This window comes from Equus caballus, chromosome 15 (genome assembly GCF_041296265.1).
Source record: "Equus caballus isolate H_3958 breed thoroughbred chromosome 15, TB-T2T, whole genome shotgun sequence".
In the NCBI taxonomy this organism is placed as follows: domain Eukaryota; kingdom Metazoa; phylum Chordata; class Mammalia; order Perissodactyla; family Equidae; genus Equus; species Equus caballus.
Window position 1 is genome coordinate 16,965,084 of NC_091698.1, and position 21,453 is coordinate 16,986,536.

The 21,453-nt window shown below is 44.2% G+C and overlaps 1 protein-coding gene across 1 annotated transcript in view; it reads right to left on the minus strand.

The window, feature by feature from the left end:
• Positions 1-210: 210 nt before the first annotated feature.
• Positions 211-21,453, minus strand: part of SULT1C3 (sulfotransferase family 1C member 3) — a 45,408-nt gene continuing 24,165 nt past the window's right edge. The window contains exons 4-8 of the mRNA XM_001493288.4: positions 10,506-10,603; positions 7,486-7,612; positions 6,478-6,572; positions 5,144-5,324; positions 211-4,910 (exon numbers count right to left, since the gene is read on the minus strand). Of these exons, the coding sequence (XP_001493338.1) occupies positions 4,798-4,910; positions 5,144-5,324; positions 6,478-6,572; positions 7,486-7,612; positions 10,506-10,603 (614 nt within the window). The 3' untranslated portion in view covers positions 211-4,797. The remainder of the gene's footprint in view (positions 4,911-5,143; positions 5,325-6,477; positions 6,573-7,485; positions 7,613-10,505; positions 10,604-21,453) is intronic.

Consider the following 21,453-nt stretch of genomic DNA (forward strand, 5'->3'; position numbering starts at 1 on the left):
TTTTAGTTTTCAACCCATGTATGCTGGGTTCACCTTAGGGGAACCAATATCAGGACTAATATTAACCAAGAGCAGGTAACAATGCTTCTGCAAAAACTACCATCCATGGACTTACAGAATGTCTTATCCACCATCATGGTATTCCACACAGGATTGCTTCTGATTAAGGAACTCACTTTGCAGCAAATTAAATGAAGCGGTGTGCCCATGCTTATGGAATCAGTTTATTGATCTCACCATTCCCACCATCATGAAGCAGCTGGCTTGATAGAACCGTGGAACGGCCTTTTGACATCTGGGTAGTGATGCTTTGCAGGGCTGGGCAAAATTCCTCAGGAGTTTGTATTTGCTCTGAAGCAGCATCCACTACATGGTCTGTTTCTCCCATAGATAGGAATCATAGGTCCAGGAATCAAGGGGTGCAAATGGGAGTGGCACCACTCACTGTTACTCCCAATGACCCACTAGCAAAATTTTTTCTTTCTGTTCCTGTAAACTTATGCTCTTCTGGTCTAGAGGCCTTAGTTCCAAAGGAAGGAATGATTCCGCCGGGAGATTAAAAAATGATTCCACTGAACTGGAAGTTAAGACTGCTCCCTGGCCACTTTGAATTCCTTGTGTCTCTGAATCACTGGGAGTTACTATCCTGGGTGAGGTGATTGATCCTGACTACCAAGGGGAAATTGGACTGCTGCTCCTCAATGGAGGTAAGGAAGAGGGATACAGGACATCGCTTAGGGCATCTCTTAGTGTTACTATGCCCTGTGATTAAAGTCAATGGAAACTACAACAACCCAATTCAGGCAGGACTGCTAATGCCCCAGACTCTTCAGGAATGAAGGTTCGAGTCACCACCCCTTCCCCATCCCCAGGTAAAGAACCAAGACCAGCTGAGTGCTTGCTGAAGGCAAAGGGAATATAAAATGGGTAGTGGAAGAAGGTGGTTATGGGGGCCGGCCCTGTAGCCGAGTGGTTAAGATCAGGTGCTCCACTTCGGTGGCCCAAGGTTTTACTGGTTTGGATCCTGGGCACAGACCTGGCACCGCTCATCAGGCCATGCCGAGGTGGCATCCCACACAGCACAACCGGAAGGATCTACAACTGGAATATACAACTATACACTGGGGGGCTTTGAGGAGAAGAAGAAGAAAAAAAGAAAAAAGAATAAAAAGGTGGTTATGAATACCAGCTATGCCTGCATGACCAGTAATAGAAATGAGGACTGTAACTGTCATGAGAATTTCCTCCTTATTTTGTTGTGAATACATTTGTGTTTACATACATATATGATATCTTTATTTTCTTCCCTTTAGTATCCCCTTGATGTAACATAAGATGTATTGACTTTACTTCATATTACTTAAGTGTTAACTTTACATCATAACATCATAGTATTTAAGTTATGGAATATCAAGGAGAAAAATGCCCAAGAAAATAGTGCTCTCTAGAACAGCAATTGGAAGTCAGGTGCAGTAAATAGTTTATGAGGAGGGAGTAGCAGAGAATAGGAGGGGAATGAGTTAGGTTTTAAACATTTCTTGGACTGAGGTGCCATAGGAACCACCGGTGGGAATATCTACCCAGCAGTTAAAAATATAACAATCTTAGAGAAGGTTTGGGACTGGAGATTTAGACGTGGGAATAAATCACATAGAGGTACCATTTTGGGTTTTCAAAGTGAGAAGAGTATATATTCATATCTGAATTTCAAATTCATAGACTCTAGCTTGGAAGGAGTCTTAGACTGTTCTCTTATTTCCATCTCCTACCCAGTTGGAAGCCTGTAGTCTTCAATCTCTTTCTTACAATGAACCCCCAGTCTCTTAATAATAAGTATATTTAAGTGAAATGCCCTGGATTAGCGGACAGAGGTGTAAGCATGCTCTCATAAGTTTGCAGGAGAAGCATGAATCAGATTCCTGAGAAATAGAACGCTTCCAGTTCTATTGATTACTGCCACAGGTTTAGGACAACATTCCAGAAACAAAGCTGAAATCCACAGTCTCTTATCACAAACTTTGAGAGGCTTGCTGTACGAAGCTTTGTATTTAGATTGTTTTATGATTTCAAAGTATTATTTTCTTTTTCAGCTTTAGATCTACTTTGACATAACTGCACACCAGCCTGAATGCTCAGAGACTGTAAAGGCAAATCTGTGGAAGACAGGAAGATCCTGCTGGGGACTGACGGGCCAGGCAAACAGCATTGTGAAATTGCTTGGTGTACAGGCCTCAGATATACCCACATAGTCAAATACACTTAAAAACAGTTGAAAAATTTTTTCTATCTCTATCTATCTATCTATCTGTCTATCTATCTATCTATCTATCTATCTATCTATCTATCTATCTATCATGTATCTTTCTATCGCAATGAGAGGTTTCATTGTAAAATTTAATGTCAAGTAGAAAAGTATAAGCATTTTCATACTTTCAGCTTTCTCTCAGAAATAGGTAAAGATCTGTTTCATATATCCAGAAAGTAAAGCAATAATTTGTCTCTTTAGTTTAAGTGAAGCTTGTCTGTTTAGGAATTTTTCCCTCATTATACCCCCCAATTCTTTCTGCTTTCTTGCTCTCCCCATTCCTCCTGGCCCCTCCCTGTCCCTGTGCTTCTTCAGCTTCATGTTTTAGCTGATACACACCTGGGGTCCTCCCCAGGCCATCTTCTCTGGCTGCCGTGGTTCAGTCCCCATTTCAGAATTAACTCTTGACTCTTTGCTCTCCTGATTACAGTAAGACTTGTGCCCTGAGGCCTCCGCTGGCTGGCACCCCCACGCTCTGCCCCATGGAAGCAGACTAAGATGTTGTGTCTCAGGTTCTAGGTAGTTCCAACCTGAGTGGGCACACGTCATGTGTCAGGGAGCAGGGTATGGTGAAATAAGAAGGGGACTTCCACCTGCAGCTGAAGTCCACTCAGCTTGGGTGGCAAGGACAGGGCAGAGCTCATAATGCTGAGCTGGCGAATGGATCCTGCATGAGCTACCACTGCTGTTCCTCACCCTTACCAGCCCCCATCCCCACCCTGTATTCATCCAACCACCCAGCTTTCAGTTTCACAATGAAGCTTTCCAATCATACAGAGCTCAGGTTCTTAGTGGCACTCCACAGTGGCCAGCTTTTCATGTGGGACTCAGAAGCAGTTCTTCCTCATTAAAGCTTTCCGGAAATGGAGCAGTGCTGCTGGTGCTCTGCCCAGATTCCCTTGGATCTACGCCACCAGGCCTTTGCCTCGTCCCCCAGCTGTGTGCTTCCCTCCTACAGGCCTAGGCCTGCTTCCTTCAGAGAAGGAAGTATGTATACCCTTGGGTACTGGGGCAGCTTTGCCCAGAAGATCTAAGAGCACAAGAGTCTGGGAGCTGACAGTTCCTTGGGACAGCCCACAGAGACGGGCTGATGGCAGGAATAGGGAAGCCTGGCTCTCTGACTTGAGGAGTGATACTCCCTGAAGCACCCCTGAGAATCAGGTGGAGGCCAAGACTGTGCTAAATCCACACCCTCCTTGGTTTTTGCCTTCCCCATCTTGCTTCTCTGCTCAATGATGATTCCCTCCTGGGAGCACTTTTTATTTATTTATTTATTTTTTCAGGAAGATTAGCCCTGAGCTAACTACTGCCAATCCTCCTCTTTTTGCTGAGGAAGACTGGCCCTGAGCTAACCTCCATGCCCATCTTCCTCTACTTTGTACACAGGATGCCTACCACAGCATGACTTGCCAAGGAGCGCCATGTCCCCACCCAGGATCCAAACCAGTGAACCCCGGGCCAGCGAGAAGCGGAGCACAAGCACTTAACCGCTGCGCCACCCGGCTGACACCTGGGAGCACTTTTTAAATAAGTCACTTGCACAGGAATTCTCATCTCAGGCTCTGCTTCTGGGAATCAACCCCAAACGGGATTCCACAGATTTCCTGAGCTGTTTATCATATGCTCCTCATCGCTTGTTGCCCAACTTTGGCCTTTCTCTTTGGTCTTCAGACCATCTCCAGCTTGAGACCACTTGAGTCAGGCTCAGCTCACTGGCTTCCTTTCTTCATTTCAACCTCTGCACCTCATAACCTAATATTGCTAAGAGTTGCGCCATCTTCTGTCTCTCATTCTTGACGGTTAAGGATAAAAACTGGTTCCCCTTTCACATTCTCTTTAGTGTTCACTTCTCATCCTCTTTGCTTCTCTTGTTCATTTTCTCTTATGTTGAAGTTCTACTCTTGTTTATTTCTCTTTTTTCATGAATTTGCCTCTGGGAGGCCAGGCTATTGTAAACTAGTGATGGAATTAACTCATATGTTTATTTTGCCTTAGTATAGATGACTATATTATCATGTGGTAGGTGTCTACATGAATGATCATGTAATTTAACTTTAAACATCTACTCAGGATTTGATTACATCGGTTTTTTTTTTTTGGAGGAAGTTTAGCCCTGAGCCAACATCTGCTGCCAATCTTCCTCTTTTTGCTGGGTAAGACTGGCCCTGAGCTAACATCTGTGCCCATCCTCCTCTATTTTATATGTGGGACATCTGCCACAGCATGGCTTGATAAGCAGTGCATAGGTTCACACCCGGGATCTGAACCAGTGAACCCTAGGCCACTGAAGCAGAACATGCAAACTTAACCACTGCACCACTGGGCTGGCCCCTGGATTTGATTACATTTTGATGAAGCTATTATAGTGTCATAGGATCTACAGATAGTGTAGAAAAGTTTAGGATTAGAGGAAGGGTGTCATTATCTTAAGAATCCTTGATTATGAGTCTCGAATGTCTAAAACCTAGTAGGGAAGTCCTGACCAGTTGTCCTCAGATCTCTGTGCGGAAGATCAGGGTGCTTCCCGCCATCTTCTTCTGGTAGTCCTTGTCAAATTCCTCATTCTGAGCCACAGTAAAGTGGTTCTTCCAGTCCCCAGGCATCCCTGAAACCAGGCAAAGTCTTAGTGATAGCTACAGGAGTACAGGGAGAAGTGAGCATGCACCCTTAGAGCTAGCACAAGAATGGGGGAAAAAAGGGAGTTTGCCTCTCAAAAACGGTACAGTAGTGTCACTGACAAGAATAAGTAATGGAATGTGAAACGCTACTGGAAAACCTAAGCAGATCATGGGGACCACAGAATCTAATTTGACATCTTAGAATATATGTCTTATGTACCTTTCCTCATAAAAGGGGAGATAGAGTGGTCCATGATGCTGGTAGGCAAGGTGGTGTAGTTGGCCATTGGGTTTTGCTTCATTACATCAAATGAGGTGTGATAGATGATTTTATCCAGAACTTCCTCTGGTATGTCTTTCTCTAGGAACTTCAATATCTTCTGAATTTCCCGCCTTGGGTCCTGTGTGTACAATAGTCATACAAAACAAATAATTTTGGGTTTTCTGATAAGGACGACATTCTGTTTGGACAAATAGGGTTTGGAGATGGATAAGTTAAAGGATAAATTTAAATATATTCAACAAATATTCCTCAAGTGGTGACTATGTGTGAGGCACAACACAAAGAAGAGAGCCATCCCTGCCCTCAGGATGCTTACCTTGCAAAGGGGATGAAATGTAAACACAACTAACTGCAATACCCAGCACAGAAAACATGCTGCCTGCATACAGAGAGAGTGCTATGAACTTTGATGGGGAGGATCAAATATATCTTCTGGGGGAGATCAGGAAATGTTGTATAAAGGAGGGAAAGTGCTGCTGGTGAGACACAATATGGCTAAGTCTAGTTTTTGAGTTATAAGAGATGGCCAAAGAGTATGAATTTAACAGAAGGTCAGTAAGAGGATGAATGAAAGAGATCTCAAGTTGCCCCAGAAATGTGAATCCTTGTGCCTTGGTTCTGTCTGATGAAAGAGATGGAGAAAAAGGAGCTGTAGCATTTGATTAGATTTCAGAGGACTTCTTCTTAGCATTGGCATAAGAAGTAGTTTTGTGATTATAGGACACTCATACACTGAGTCATAAGGGTGAATGTGTGATGCCACGCCTACACAATGACTTAAAATGGAGAAATCAGTCGTCAGACCCAATATGTGGGCTCAATCCTGCTAATGTTTATACGGGTTTATATGGGTTTGGGGTACGGAAGAGGAAGAAGGAAACTAAATTTATTGAACACAACTAGGCACTTTACAAATGTGATCTCATAAATCCTTACAGTAATTTCATGAGATACAAAATGAGATGATATCCATTTTGTAGGAGGAGAAACATGGTTCACAAGTGTCAGGATTAATTCGACCATAAAGGCATGTGATGTTTCCTAAGGAGGAAGGATCTTTTGGAAATTGCAAACTGAAGCAAAGAAAATTTAGAAGACCAAAAAATTAGTTAGAGCTTTTGAGGATAAAACCAAGTTGGAAAGAGTGTCATGGAGAGAGAGAATTCGCACTGAAGGCTTTTTGTGGGCAAGCGCACATACGAGGGTTCTAATTGGGATTTGTTGCATTGGAGAATGTGGGAGGAACTGATAGAGATCGCATTGGTCCTCACCTCCTTCATGTCCTCGTAGAAGAGGTAGAGAATGTGGTGCTGGTCTTTCACATCCCACCATCCCTTTACATGGTCATACCAGGAGCCCCACAGGACTGAGGGGAAGGAAAAAGATGTGGCATCAATATCAACTTGAAACTTACCAGATGAACATGAATGTCTCAAATAAAAAAGGACATTTAAGAAACACAACCAGAAGACAAAGACCCTGGGCAGAATTCTTATTTGCAGAAGACAGGGATTTTTTAATTTTTAGGGAGATGATAAAAAGTATTCCAGATTCCTTGGTTTATATTTCCACCCTTGAACTTACTACTACATGAAATACAGTCTTTTAGCCAGGGATTCATAATTTTTATTTCCCTTGCCTTACTGCATGGTACCTAGGTCAGAGTTATGCAATAAATATTGTTTCCTAACAGGCTGATTTTGAAAAGAAGACTTTCATTCTGAAAAATCCATAATTAGCAGATATTTGGGCACCTTTACTCTCTGTGATGGTGAATAGGAGGAAGAGAGGTGAACTGGGTATCTGTTGTTGACCCTGCCAAATCCACTCTCCACCCTCCTCCACACTGTGAGGTTGACCTCTATGGATGGTGTCAATGGGCTCCCTTGACCTCAGAAGGCTTTTGGAGGCAGGAAGACAGTGAGGATGGTGTGTTTATTTCCTTGATGTTCTTCCTGTTGGCTCACTATGGTTGACTGTTTCCCCTGCCAAAGGCCTTGGCTCCCGTTAAGGGGCCCTCTCCTTTCTCCGGAGAGCCATGGCTCCGTGCTGGTGCTGCCCCTAGAATATTGTACTATCACCGGTTGGTTTCTTTACACTTTGCCCACAGCTTTCTAAATAGTCTCTTAGCTAAACTCTCCCCAAATGACCCAGTTTGAGTGTGCTGTCTACATCCTCCCAGGACCTTGATAAATACAATGTTAATGCAAACACTTCCTTTGTGATGTCAGTATGCGAATGAATAAGTAAACATGAATCCACAATTTCCGTTTACTTACCTTTCCCAGCTTTGAATGTCTCAACATATTCCTCCCATGTACCAGGGTCAGGCACCATTTTATTCATTCTTGAGAAATGGTAGTAGGACACCAGACAGTCTTTGGCATTTCTTGCCACGTAGATAATCTCGAATCAGCAAGCAAGAGGATTTAGACACAGAGAGAAAACAAGACAGAAAAGAGGAACCTTAGACTATCCCATTTGAGTAATTGAATGTGCTTGTGTTTGCTGTGATCAAGATGACCATATCCTCCAGTTGCCCAGGCAGAGTTCCAATTGATATGTGTGGTCTTAGTATAATTATTAAGAGTATCCCTTTTTTCTCTCAAAAGTGTTCTAATTTGCATGATAAATACTACAGTCACCTAACTACGATATTCCTGGAGGTTAAGGAGGCTGCTGTGGTAATTTTCCGTGTGTGAATGGAAGGTCCTCCTTGGCTTTCACTAAGCAAGGAATCTAACTAGGTTGCAGGCTAGAAGGAGCTAAAGCAGTTAGCCCTCCAGTCGCATTTGACACCATGAAGTGCAGCCTTACAGTGAATTATCACTCTTTTCATTTGCTGATAAGATTGCAGGACCTCTGAGGGCAGTGCTTAGCCTACCATTGGAGCTGCTTGTGATGGTGTCTTCTCATAGGAAAAGCAGAGGTATGATTTGGCTGAGGAGAGCTGACCTCTTGGCTTCTTGTCCCATTGTCCTCTTTTTCCCACTCACCACCCAGCTTCTGATCCCAGCCTGAGCTCCTGTGTGCACTCTTAGCAGAGCTGGGGTGGAGGAGCACATCAACAGTTTGTCAAGCATTTTCCCCTGTGTCTCACTTACTGAACAGAACTTCTGTGTCCATACAACCAATCACCCAGTCATATTTTCCTCTTAGCAAATTACCTCAGGCTCCTGCTTTCCCAATTGCATTTCCTCCATTGCTCTCTCAGACAAACACAGACTTCCCAAGGCTCTATCTCTCTGCCCTTTTTCCTATTGCTGGATTTCTCTCCACTATTCATGAAAGCACTCAGGAAACCAAAAATATGACACAACTGTAAGGTCTAATTATTATGTAAATATATTTCTTAATGGTTATTGCCTTGTTGTAAATCAAAGCCTGAGTAACTAGAAGAGGGGAAGTCTGGGCTGGACAATGAACATATTCAAGTGTACTTGTCATGTGGAGTCGGATGGTTGGGTGTGATCTAATGTCAAATACTTAGATTTTCTGAGAGTCCATTGACCCACCTGTGTGAGTTTTCTATTGCTGCTATAACAAATTACCACAAATGTAGTGGCTTAAAACAACAAGAGATTTATTCCCTCACGGTTCTGGAAGCCAGAGTTCACTGGGCTCAAGCCATGCTTTCGGCGGGGCTGATTCCTTCTGGTGGTTCTAGGGGAGAATCCATTTCCTTGCTGATTCCAGCATCTGGAGGCCACTTCTGTTCCTTGGCTGTTGACCCTGTCCTCAAATCAGTCCAATCTATTGCTTCAGTTGTCACATCCACTACCTCCTCCTTTGATCTTGTTGCCTGTCATAAGGATCCTTGTGATGATATTTAGGGCCCACCCAGATAATCAAGAATAATTTTTCCATTTGAAGATCTTCAACTTAATCCCTTCTGCAAAGTCCATCTTACCATAGAAGGTAGCATTCACAGGTTCTGGTAATCAGGATGTGGACATCTTTCGGGGATTCCTAGTTAGTTCACCACTTCATCATAAAATGAAAAGCTTGGACTAAACTCTCTAAAGCCACTTTCTACTCAAATAATCCACAATTCTAAGCAGCTAAAGGGAGGTGCTGCCATTGAGATTTTTACATTTTTAGAAGGGCTGATTTTACAAAAAGAAGGTGTTGGTATGATGACTAACCAAATGTTAGTGTGTCTTATGACAGAGTCCACAATATCATTTGGAAATAATATTGGTTCTTATACAGTAAAATTAACATATGAATGAAGTTATCTATCTGTGGGAATAAACCAAGAAGTTTTCACAAGTCAAGATGACCTGGGTATAACTTTAGGGAAGAAAATCAGGAATGGGATAGCATTTTGATACATGAAAATCTACTCAACTGTATTGTACCTTGTTTGGAGATAGGAGATGGGAAAAATGAAGAAATAGTGAGTCATGGAAAACTCAGAAAAAAGGGAGAGTCAAAAGCAATCACTTGCATTGTATATCTGAGTACTGCACTGAGGAGAGCGTCTTGGCAACATTATAGTTTCCTTGGCAAGGGTTCAGTCCAAAAGTTGAAAGAGTCTGCAGCTGGGTTTCCACAGTAGCTTGCCCACTGGGAGAAGATGTGCTGCTGGTTCAGCTGATACAAGCATTTGACTCTGCTGGGTGGCTATACTTTTCACTGCAAATTTATAAATTGAAATTTGGTTTATATTCCATATTTCATTGATTTCAAGACTCGCTGATGAAGTAGGTATCAAAAAGAAACTCTAGTAAATTCAAATTACACTGCATTTATAGGATCTAAATTTTAAAGTGCCAAAATAAAATACAACTTTTGAAAATGGAGGACATAGAGGTCCAACAGTGCCTGGGAACCTACTCCATGATATGCTCCTTGTAAGGATGGACCAATTGCATCACGGTCTTGTGGCTCTCCATTCTCCTTTGTCTCGCTCCACTTTTCCCTCCACAGGTTTTCCTTAAATAAATCCCTTTCACATCTTACTCTGCCTTGGCTTTTGTTTCTTGAAAAATTCAAAGATAATAACCTTCCTCAGGAAATTCGTGCTTTGTTTCATTGCTCACTCTCTTTGAATGTGGCTTAATTGGCAGCCAATCAGAATAGTTTTGTCTGAAAATTTCCTAGTGTATACCCAGAAATAATATTTTGAAGGAAAGGTGGATCCAGAATAGAGTGTGTGGGAATGCGGGGTTAATGCCACCATTTGCCTTATACCTCCACTGGTTATCTTTCAATATCATTGATTGTTTCCACTTAGATAGAGACATTTTTTGGCCATACTGATCAAAACTGGGTTTGAAGAGTTGGCTCTTCCTACCTTTGAATTTTCTTTCCAGAAGGAAGGTGGTAGCATCTGAACAGGCAGATGAGTCTTCAGAGTTCTAGGAGAGGGCATTTTACTGGCCAGATCGAGACCTGGGAAATAAGCCCACACTATTTAGCTGAATATTTCTCAATATTATTATTTTGGAATATGTATTGTCTGGAATCAGGTTTATCAAATAGTTGGCTCTGCCTATAAAAGCCATAAAGTTACGGTTTTTACATGTCTAGTTTTCCTCCTAATGACAACTTTATCATCCTTTCTGGTAGAGGAAAGCCCTAATGAGATACTGAAAACAACTGAGGCAACATTACACTTCTTATCTGCTAGGTATTGCTGTGTACTTGTATGGGAAATAAAATGCTTTGGGAGGTTTGAGGTTGGTGATAACTATGACCCCAGCAAGCTCTTGGATATTCATCCTTTAGGGTTTTCTCTTGCTGCAATGGGGAGTTAACAAAGGCAACTGGAGAAGAGCTGACATCTCTCTTTAAGGGAGGGAAGTTATTGGGCCAGCTCTACAGCCTTAGAAGCTTTGTCTAAAGAGCTTCAGTCTTTCTTTCAACATTTACTTTCAAGGCCAAGAACTACAATCGTCAGTAGTCACATGCCAGCACTGTGCTCTGTGCTGGGATATATTTTCAGATGAAAAACTGAGCCTTATAGGGGTCAAGTAATTTTTCCAAGTTAGTAAATGCGAGAGCCAGGATTAGAAATTGGCCTGTGGCTGTGGAGAACCATAGAGGGGAGGCTTAAGAGACTTTGTGAAAAACAGTAGGGAGGCAAGGCAGACTTAGATAAATCAGACACAATCCTCTCTGGAAATAGTAAGTCCAATGCTAAATGTTAAAACACTGAATACAGGCTGGAGTTGGCCACACACAGCACCAACCTTGGGGAAGGGGCTGGCAGGTAAAGCACAGTGGCAGCCTTGGAGAAGAATAGCTTCTGATGGAAAATCAGATAAATAGAGAAGGGGAGGTACTCCCTGGAGACCTGGCAGTGAAGGGAAAGAAGGAAGAGGGAGAAGATTTAAAGATCCTGCAGAAATGAAAGAAAAACAGGGCATGCCAATTCCTCCTTCTCCCTCAAGCACTGATACCGCCCATAAAGAAAACTGCACGGCAGAGGGCAGAACTGACAGAAGAGAATGCTTTCAAACCCGGACTTATGGCCATGAAATGAATACAAACAGAAGGAAGCAGATTTCATTGATACAGAACTACTATAAAAATCAGAGAAGGCAAATCAGAGCCTCTAACCTGATGAAATATTCTCCCCAAAAGCCAACTACAAAGCTGAACAAAATTGTGACACAACACTCCAAAGCGAATTAAATATCCTGAAACCAACATTTAAGAATGTGATAAAATAACTCAAATATACAAAAATTCAGAACATAAAGAGACCAAAAAAAAAAAAAAGTGAGAAGTGAAAAAAGATCTGATTGAACTCAAGAAAGAGAAGAAAAAGACAAAACAACATAAGACGTGATTAACTCATAAGGTTGACAATAGAGAATAGATTTAAATGAAAATTTAATGAAGGACATTGAAGAACAGAAGGAAATAACCAAGAAAATGGCGATGTGATAAGGAAAGAAGTAAAAAGGGTCCATCCAAGGGAAAGTGGCGGAAAGTGCTGACCTAGAAGATGGTAAAGGAGGTCTGACAATGGTAGAAAGTAGAGTTTCTGAGAAGAAAAACTGAAAGAGCAGAATAGAACTAATGTTTAAACCTATAATCTGAAGAAACTTTATGGAAAAGGGGGCCTGAGTTTATGTCTGTTGAGAGTTTAGCTGAACTACTCCATAACACCTCTGTCTTGGCGTCCGGTCTGTGTGGCCAAGCAGGCTGGCCGGGGCCTTGAGCTAACACGAGCCCCTCCCGCCAGCTCATGCCCCAGCCAGATGGCAGCCTGCAGAGACCCCCAGTGGCCCTTGTGATAAACAGTCTCCCCCGCTCCCAGGGCCTTCCCCTTAGATAAGACCCTCTTGAAGCTTACCAATTGATCAGGTCGGCCTTATCCCAGGAACCCCAAAGCACTCCACCTGTGGACCCTAACAAGGGTGTGTGCCCCAGGCCCTGCTGCGCTCTCTGCCTGCACCCTGCCTCGACCTCCCTGTGTGGCCCCTCAAGGCATGCTGTGCACTCCTTCGAGGACTTGTGAGTAAGAAATCTCTATTTCAATTCCCCTTGGTCTTTTGTTGAACTGGGGCTCACCATCTGACACCCTGTGGCTCTACTTAACAAATGTTAATTTAACAAAGTCACAACACCTGGCTTCACAAGCAGGACGGTTTGGGTCAGCTTGCAAGAGACCATGGGGAATGCAAATGATTTACTGACTGGCTCTCTCAGAGGGGTAATTCTGTCTGGGAGGGGCCCACTGCCTGCTGGTGTTTGGCTGCACTGCTTTGGGCTCTGCGTCCTCCCTCTGCAGAGTGCTGCCTGAATTCCCAGAGTGCAAGCTCCGAAAAAAGCAACCAGAGTCCTCCTGAACCTCAGAGCATTGCTCTTCGGAGCTGGTCAAAGGGCCGCAGATGTGTTTTCTCCCAATAACTCCCCACGGGGTAAATGACCCCAGCAGATGTTAGACTTTGGAGGGGTTTCCCAACTCTAAGCGCAGACCCAGCTGCTGACTATTAGGACAGTTGGCTAAGATTTTCACAAGGTCCTATCATGTTGGTTAACAGCCGGGACCTGTGCGTGGCCACCCCTGCCCTGCTGCAGGCTCCTGGACAAAAGTGCCAAGCAGCGTCCTTAGAAGGAGAAGAGGGAGGTTCCCTTCCCTGACCACTGTTCTTGCTGGAGGCTCTAGAACTCTGTCTAGGTTCTAACTTGTGTCACAGGGACCCTTGCTGGGGTGTCATGGCCCCTCACAAAGGCAAGAATGGCTGAGGCCTGCAGTCCTTCTGTTGCTGTGTACCTTGCTGCTGTCGCACCTCATATCCTGACCCTATGGGATATTGTGGGTCCCACTCCTGGTGCCTGGTGGCACAAAATCTAATGGCCCAATACAAACAGTCTGAGCACCTGGTGCCTGCACCAAATAAAATGCCCAAGGAAGTTAGCAAGCTCCTCAATAAATGTAGAATGCCCATAGTGGTGGCCTGGGCACTGCTCAGTGCCGTGGAGTACCAACATGCCAAGGTGCTGGGTCTATGCTCTCAGGGTCTAGGGGCCACCTAATCATCCTGCCACCACTGGGCTAGTGGAAGTTCACCTCAATCCCAGTGAGGTTGATTGGGACTCCCCGGAGAGGGAAGTGGCCTCCTAGGAGTCTGGCCACTGAGGATGTCCACCACAGATCTTTCCAGTGACAATTTGTAAGGTCAAATCAGTGTGGGATAATAGAGACTTAGAAACTGAAACTCAAAACTTTACACGCCTTGAGATTCAAAATATTTTAAAATACTTTGTACAGCAGGAGGGAGAAGAAGGGGCTGACTGGCTGTTGAGAGTATTTAATATTGGCTCTGAGCTCTTACTCACTGCCATAAAATGAGGCAACTAGCCCGCATTTCTAAGAACCCCAAAATTCATAGCCTTTAAAAGATCCCCAGAGCCTGAAGGCCAAATTCTTGAGAGACACAGGTGACTCAATCCTCCATTCCTGAGGGGCCACCCAGGATTAATTCAACCAGAATTAAAGCAAAGGCTGCTGCCATGGACAATCCCAATATCATAATTGGGATTTCTAATCATGACGGAGAGTCCAAACCCAAAGGCACAAGCCCTAAAGATATAGAGGGAGAATCCCTTCCTCTGCTACTTGGATTTCTATGGCTTGGCATTGAGCCCACCCTTCTCTCTTGGTTGTTACCACAAAGGCTCAAAGCCAATGGGAGACATTAGATGAAGCCTAACTCCTTCCCTCTGTAATTGGTATGGTCCAATCGGTCTATCACTTCTTTGAACATAGCAACCCAGATGACCTGGGTTTCATCTCCAATCCTGAGGAGGCCCCAGTAGACCTTGAATCCAGAGAAATCTTCTTACAGGGAGCACCCCACCCCGAATTTCAAGGCCATACTCCATTTCTTGGCGACCTCCCATACTATTCAGGAGGTCATGCAGGGAGTAGACATGGTAGCCCATCATGAGGGAGATACTCATCCAGACCCCTAAATTTTATAAGACCAAGGCAGCCCACAACCCCAAGGACAGCCCTTGGGTGCCAGGCCCCACAACCCATCTCCTGGTCCTGGGGCCACCAGGCCAACCCCATCAGGAAGCAGCACCCAGGATGACTCTAAACAGCACAGGGCCTTATGCTGGCAGTTCTGACAAGTGGGGGTCTCAAATGATCTGGACAGTCCTGGTGCAAGCTCCTCTCAGAAACAAGTGATCACCTCAAGACAGAGTCCAATCTCAATGGCCCAGAGGCCTACAGAGGGTCCCAAGACTCCCTCTGCCTCAAACAACTTCCCTCACCTGTGGGCCCAACAATCCCCCAGAGCATTGCTCTAGACATCAGCAGCTGCCCAGAGCTTGTCGCCTCCTGGGGACAATCGCCTCTTCATGACTCTGGTGGTCCACTGGGACAAAGGAAATAGACTTTCTTGACTCTATTAAACACAAGAGCCCAAGTCACAGTAATGTCAGGTAATTCTTCTAAATTCCCTAAGGGAGCCTTCTACAGCCTACGAGGCACAGCAGGTGAAATTGTAAAGGGAGTACACGTTAAGCTAGCAGGTCTATTGGCACCCTATTTCTAAAACAGTTGCCAATGGTGGTGGCCCCCCTGGCTCTGTGTTTTCCTATTAGAGGTATGGATGCCGCTACCCAGTGACACGTCTGGTGAGGTAAACCCTAATTCCTGGCCTTTCTTGTGGGATCTGCCAAGTGGGAACCTGTCCGATTGCTTCCTCCAGTGAAAACAGTAAATATCCCACAATATCAGGTGAAGCAAGGTACACAGGGCCTTCGCCCTCATCGGAGATATGCTTGACACTATGGTCGTTGGGCCACCATCTCACGCTCTGGTAGCCCTCTCTGACCAGTGTTAAAACTGCCACCAATGAATGGAGATTAACAATTGACTATTAATACTTATATGCAGAGGTTCCTGCCATTAAGGCTCCCATTCTGAACATGATAGAGACAGTAGATGACATCTAAAAAGCTCAGGGTCCCTATGTTTTACTCAGTCCCGATAGTGGAAGACTCACAGCCTCACTTTGCTTTCACTTTTGAGGGCACCCTGTGCACCTTCGCTTGACTGCCTGGGCTGTCTCAGCAGCCCTGCCATCACGCGCAACCTGTGCAGACAAGATCCAGATTCACTCCAACTAACCTACTGCTGCCTTCAGCATCACATAGATGATGTTCTACTATAAGGCCCTCTGAGGATACCATCAGGGAAGATTTATACCTAGTAGTGTAACATTTACAGCAGAGAGGATGGGCCATTGCCCTGAATAAGATCCAAAGACCAGTCACTTCTGTCAAGTTTCTTGGCATAATGTGGCAGCTGAGGGCACTTAAAACATCAATTCCTCTCCATCAAGCCTCCCATGACATCACAGCAGGCACAGCGTGTATTAGATCTCTTTACCTTTTGGAGGCAACACATTCCAGAATTATCCAATTTTACTTAAGCCTATTTACGCTGTGACATGCCAATCAGCTTCTTTCTGTTTGGGAGAACCTCACCAAACTGTTTGCAGCTGGCCCAGCAAGCCAAGGAGCAGGCCCTGCCCTTAGCCTCTCGTGGCTCAGACTTCTGAGTTGAATCACTGGCAACACCTGATTATGCCTCGTGGCGTCTCTGGACTAAGCATGGCTCTATCTGGCTGCGCTTGGGGTTCTGGACCAAACATCTGCCCCAGACAGAAGCCTGGTACACACCAGTCAAGGACCAAATTGTGGCAGCCCACTGGGCCCTTTTAGAGACAGAGGCATTCGCAGCCTATACTACTCTGCAACAAGTCCCCATCCTGCTTTGGTCAGGCATTCAACCTTGCATGGTCACTGAGGCCTCACTGTTAAAATGGAAATGGTACCTTCAAGAAAGAGCTAAATCTGATGCCAGGGCCTTTCCAGATTACAGGAGGATGTGGCCTCCCCCTGACTCAGCCTCTTTCCCACTGACGTGGAGGTGCAGCTAGTGACACCCATACTGCCAGCCACTCTAGCAGTTTGGGGAGACCCTTGGGATCAACTGTCTGACATGGAAAGAGAGTCAGTGCATTTCACCTACAGCAGCATCACCATAGTGCCCAATGCAGCCTGCTGAAGGCTGTAGCACACCATCCTGCTAGTGTCACATCCCTAGTTGAAGAGGGTTCTCCTAGCTGGCCCAACTGGCAGAATTGGTATCAGTGTGCTTGGCTCTACAAAAGGCCACACAAATGGGACTCCCAAGGGCACACATTTTTACTGACTCCTGGGCAGTAGCCACTGGGCTTGCAGTCTGGTCTGTACCATGGCAGAAGGATAATTTTATGATTAGGGAAAGCCTCTCTGGAGTTCCTCCATTGGGAGAGAGCGAGCCTACCACACATTATAGACTCGGATCAAGGTACCCATTTCCCCTCCCAAGCTCTTCAGTCATGGACTCTAGAACATGGAATCTTGCAGAATTTCCACCTAGCTGACTGGCCCCAAGTGGCTGGAGTTACAGAGAGGCACAACGGCCTACTCAAAGACGTGTTCCTCAAGCTTTTAAACAATAGGTGGTCTCCCAAATTTTACCCCTGGTTCCAATCCTACTTAATCCCTGGTCCTCAGGTCTTCAACCCTCCCACACCAATTATCAATCTTCTCCAAAGACTCCCCTGCTAGTACTTACAGGGAATCCCCACTCCTTTGACACCAGAAAGGATGTCGTTCACATCTGCTTACAGGTGAATGAGTTTATCCCACCAGATGAATGCTCCCCACTAGTTTGATTTTTTGGTTGTCTCCCATTTTCCACATGCTGGCAACATGATCGAGGGTAGAATGTGCAATATGACCCTTATAACGGAGGGGACAAACCCCTACCAAATTGTGTAGAGATGATGATTATACAGATTTCATTGGCCAGACAATGTCCCAGTACCAGTGCAAAGCTAAGGCCCCCAGCTTTGCCTCATTATTTGGGTTATAAAGATTAGTTCGTTAAACCAAATTTGGAAAAAGTTTTGCAGGAGATTGAAATTATACCTCCAGAGTCAACTAGCAGAACTGCAGATCTCAGAGGGAGGAAAAGAGGCTCTCTGCCTGGTGGATGCCAGTCACATTACGAAATGAAGTCCTTGGGATGGCCCTGTGGTGTAGTGGTTAAGTTCAGTGCACTCTGTGTCAGCAGCCTGGGTTCATGGGTTTGGGTCCTGGATGTGGACCTACACCACTCACTGGCAGCCATGCTGTGGTGGTGACCCATGTACAAGATAGAGGAAGATTGGCACAGATGTCAGTTCAGAGTGAATCTTCCTCTCCAAAAAAAGAAAAGAAAAGAAAAGAAAAGAAATAAAGTCCTCAAAGGAACCCTGGAATCCTGTGGTTGCTATCAGTGGAGTAAGGCCAGGTCTTTACCTTACCTCAGATGAAGAGGTAAACGATCCCTTGCTCCAAAGCAACCACATTCCACCTTTGGTCAGATTGCTGCCAGGAAGGATGTCCCTGAAAACTAGTCAAATGCAAAAGCTCTCCTTTATTGGCTCTATTGCTCTTATTGTGTACAGCCTGGATGATAGGGCTGCTGGCGGCCCCTCCAGCCTAACACTGTCTCAGGCTCTCTGGCTGGAACAAAGTCAGCCAGAGGCACAACTGCACTGCAGGATGCCTGAGCACCAGATGCTGGCAGGCCCTGTTGGAAGGGCTTTGGCCAGTGTGCCAGCAGGTGTGGATTCTGACCCAGAGCTCACATTCCTCTACATTAAATAGTGCCAATGGAAGCGATGTTTCAATGAGCTGCTCCCTCCTTATACCACTCCTCAAATTAGATCTCAGGCAGAACGGCCTTCCCCATGTAATCAAATCAGACACATCTTGCTAGCAGGTTTGTGCTCCAATGAACCCACCATAGTTTTAATGGGGCAATCTCTAAATTATAAAGCTGCCATGCACAAAATGTCCCTACAATTAGCCTATAAATGTGCTCAGAATCTATATGCATTGTGGACGGAGTCCTCACAAAGCTCAATCATGGAGGTCACATGCTTCTTTCCAAGGTGCCCCCTGATGAACTGACAGAGCTCACTGAGATCTCCTCACAGCAGCAGAGCCCACACTTGTAGTTCCATCCTGAGCCAGGCCTGTAGCATATACACTCAGAATTAACACTACTACTCTTCCTGGATCTCCACCTGGGAAGGCCACCCTCCCCTGGGCAGGCCTCCACCTCCCCCCGCCCCAGGTATACCAATGCCCTAGATGGTGACGTTACAACCCAAGAGAATGAGGAGGGAGACAATGCAGCTCAACCTCACTCAACATTGGAATTTCCCCCTCAAGATTGCATCTGGACCGGGAGAGAAATGACTGTGGTGACTGTCAACCTAGAGGCCAAGTTGCAAAAATGCCTCCAGTTGACGGACCCTGAGGACCCTATAGAATTCTATTTTCTGAAATAGCCAACCGCTTGCCTTGAGAACCTTGACTCTATCACAACGCTTGCAAAACCATGAATAAGTCTCCTGCCGACTGTCTGGAAACAGTAGACACCATTTCACCTTTATGGCAAGCCAAATAATGTGTTCTAAACCACACTAGCCAAAATAAGGCACTTCCTTGCAGCATCCCTAGCTTGACCTGCTTAGAGCCCACTGTTAGGGAACTCTTACTGCTGTGTTTACTGCTCACTGTGCCAGACTACAGCTTTTGCTTTCCATCTGGTGCATCCATGACAAGCCCTGATCCTCTTGCCATTCCCACCACCACTAGGAACCGAACCCGGGCCGCCGAAGCAGAGCATGCCAAACTTAACCACTAGGCCATGGGGCTGGCCCCTGGAGCAGCATTTTTAAATAAATTTAAGGAAAGAGAGTGTGAATGAATGATGTTATAGCCAGGCAAGCTGTGCTTCAAGCATCAAGACCACAAAAAATGGTTTAAAATGTTCAAGAACTCAGAGAACGTGGCATACACGTACCTTCCTGAGCGATCCACTACAAGGAGTTTGATGCAACCAGGAGACGACCGGGAAAACATTACCAAAAGGACTGATGGTGAGCATTTCATGTTATTTAACACTAGAACTAAAATTAAAAAGAGTGAGGTGATGGATAGAAGAATAATGTGTAAACCTTACAGGTTCTGATGAAATAGAAAGAATGCAACTTGAAATTTAGAATAAGATCATTGCCAGTTGTATAAGTAATAGATGGAGTTAAAGGATTCTTTTGAAACTGGCAGATCAGACAGGTTAAGTAAAAGAAAAGAGGATTAAGTCCTTATAGACAGTAAAAATACACAGGCAACCAACCACTAGGAAAAAAAATAAAACATTTCCTAAACAAAGCAAAACAAAATGAAAAGGATGTACCAAATAGGGAAAGAAATACAGTAAGTAGTACTTATTGTACATGAATTTTCAACATATGATAATATGACATAATTGTGACCAAACATGTCAGTCATATCAATAAATGTGAGTGGGATTAAATAATCTTTTACAAGGTTTCAAATTGGCTCATAAAGGAAAACCCAACTATAAGTGGCATACAAGAGACACACCTAAAACACAGCAGGGGTAAAAATAAAAGGATGGATAGAGATATACCACGCAAATGGAAACTATAATAAAACAGGGATTGTGATGCTATCAGATAAAGTAGGATTCAATTCCAAAAGCATTAGATAAGACAAAGAAAAAAACAGAGAGGGCCCAAATAAATAAAATTAGAAATAAAAGAGAAGATATTACAATGGACACCACAGACATACAAAGGATTATAAGAGATTTCTATGAACAATTATACAACAGCAATTTGATAACCCAGAAGAAATGAATAAATTCCTAGAAACATACAATTTTCCAAGATCGAATCAGGAAGAAGTAGAAAATATGAACAGACTGATACTAGTAAGGAAATTGAATCAGTAATCAACAAACTCCTAACAAGCAGAAGTTCAGGACTAGATTGCTTCACAGGTCAATTCTACCACATGTTTAAAGAAGAGTTAATACCAATTCTTATCAAACTATTCAAAAAACTGAAGAGGAAGGAGTGCTTCTAAACTCATTCTACAAGGCCAGAATTACCCCGATAACAAAACCAGACAAAAACACTACAAAAAAAAAAAAAAATACAAGCCAATATCCTTGATAAACATAGACGCAAAAATCCTCAACAAAATATTAGCAAAGCAAATTCAACAATACATTAAAAGGATCATATACCATGATCAAGTGGAGTTTATCCCAGGGATGTGAGAACAGTTCAATATCTGCAAATCAATCAACCTGATACACCACATTAACAAAATGAAGGATAAAAATCATGTGATCCTCTCAATAGGTGCAGAAAAAGCATTTGACAAAATTCAGTATCCATTTATGATAACAACTGGGTAAAGTGGGTATAGAGGAACCATACCTCAACATAATAAAGAACATGTATGGCAAACCCACAGCTAACATCATCCTCAGCAGTAAAAAGCTGAAAGCATTTCCTCTAAGATCTGGAACAAGACAAGGATGCCCACTCTCGCTGCTCTTATTCAACATAGTATTGGAAATTCTAGCTACAGCAATTAGACAAGAAAAAAAAATAAAAGACAACCAAATTGGGAAAGAAGAAGTAAAACTGTCACTATTTGCAAGTGACATGATACTATATGTAGAAAACCCTAAAGACTCCACACAAAAAAGTATTAGAACAGGAGCCGGCCCAGTGGCACAGTGGTTAAGTTTGCATGTTCCACTTTGGCAGCCTGGGGTTTGCTGGTTCAGATCCTGGGCATGGACCTGTGCACTGCTTGTCAGGCAGGCGTCCCACATAAAATAGAGG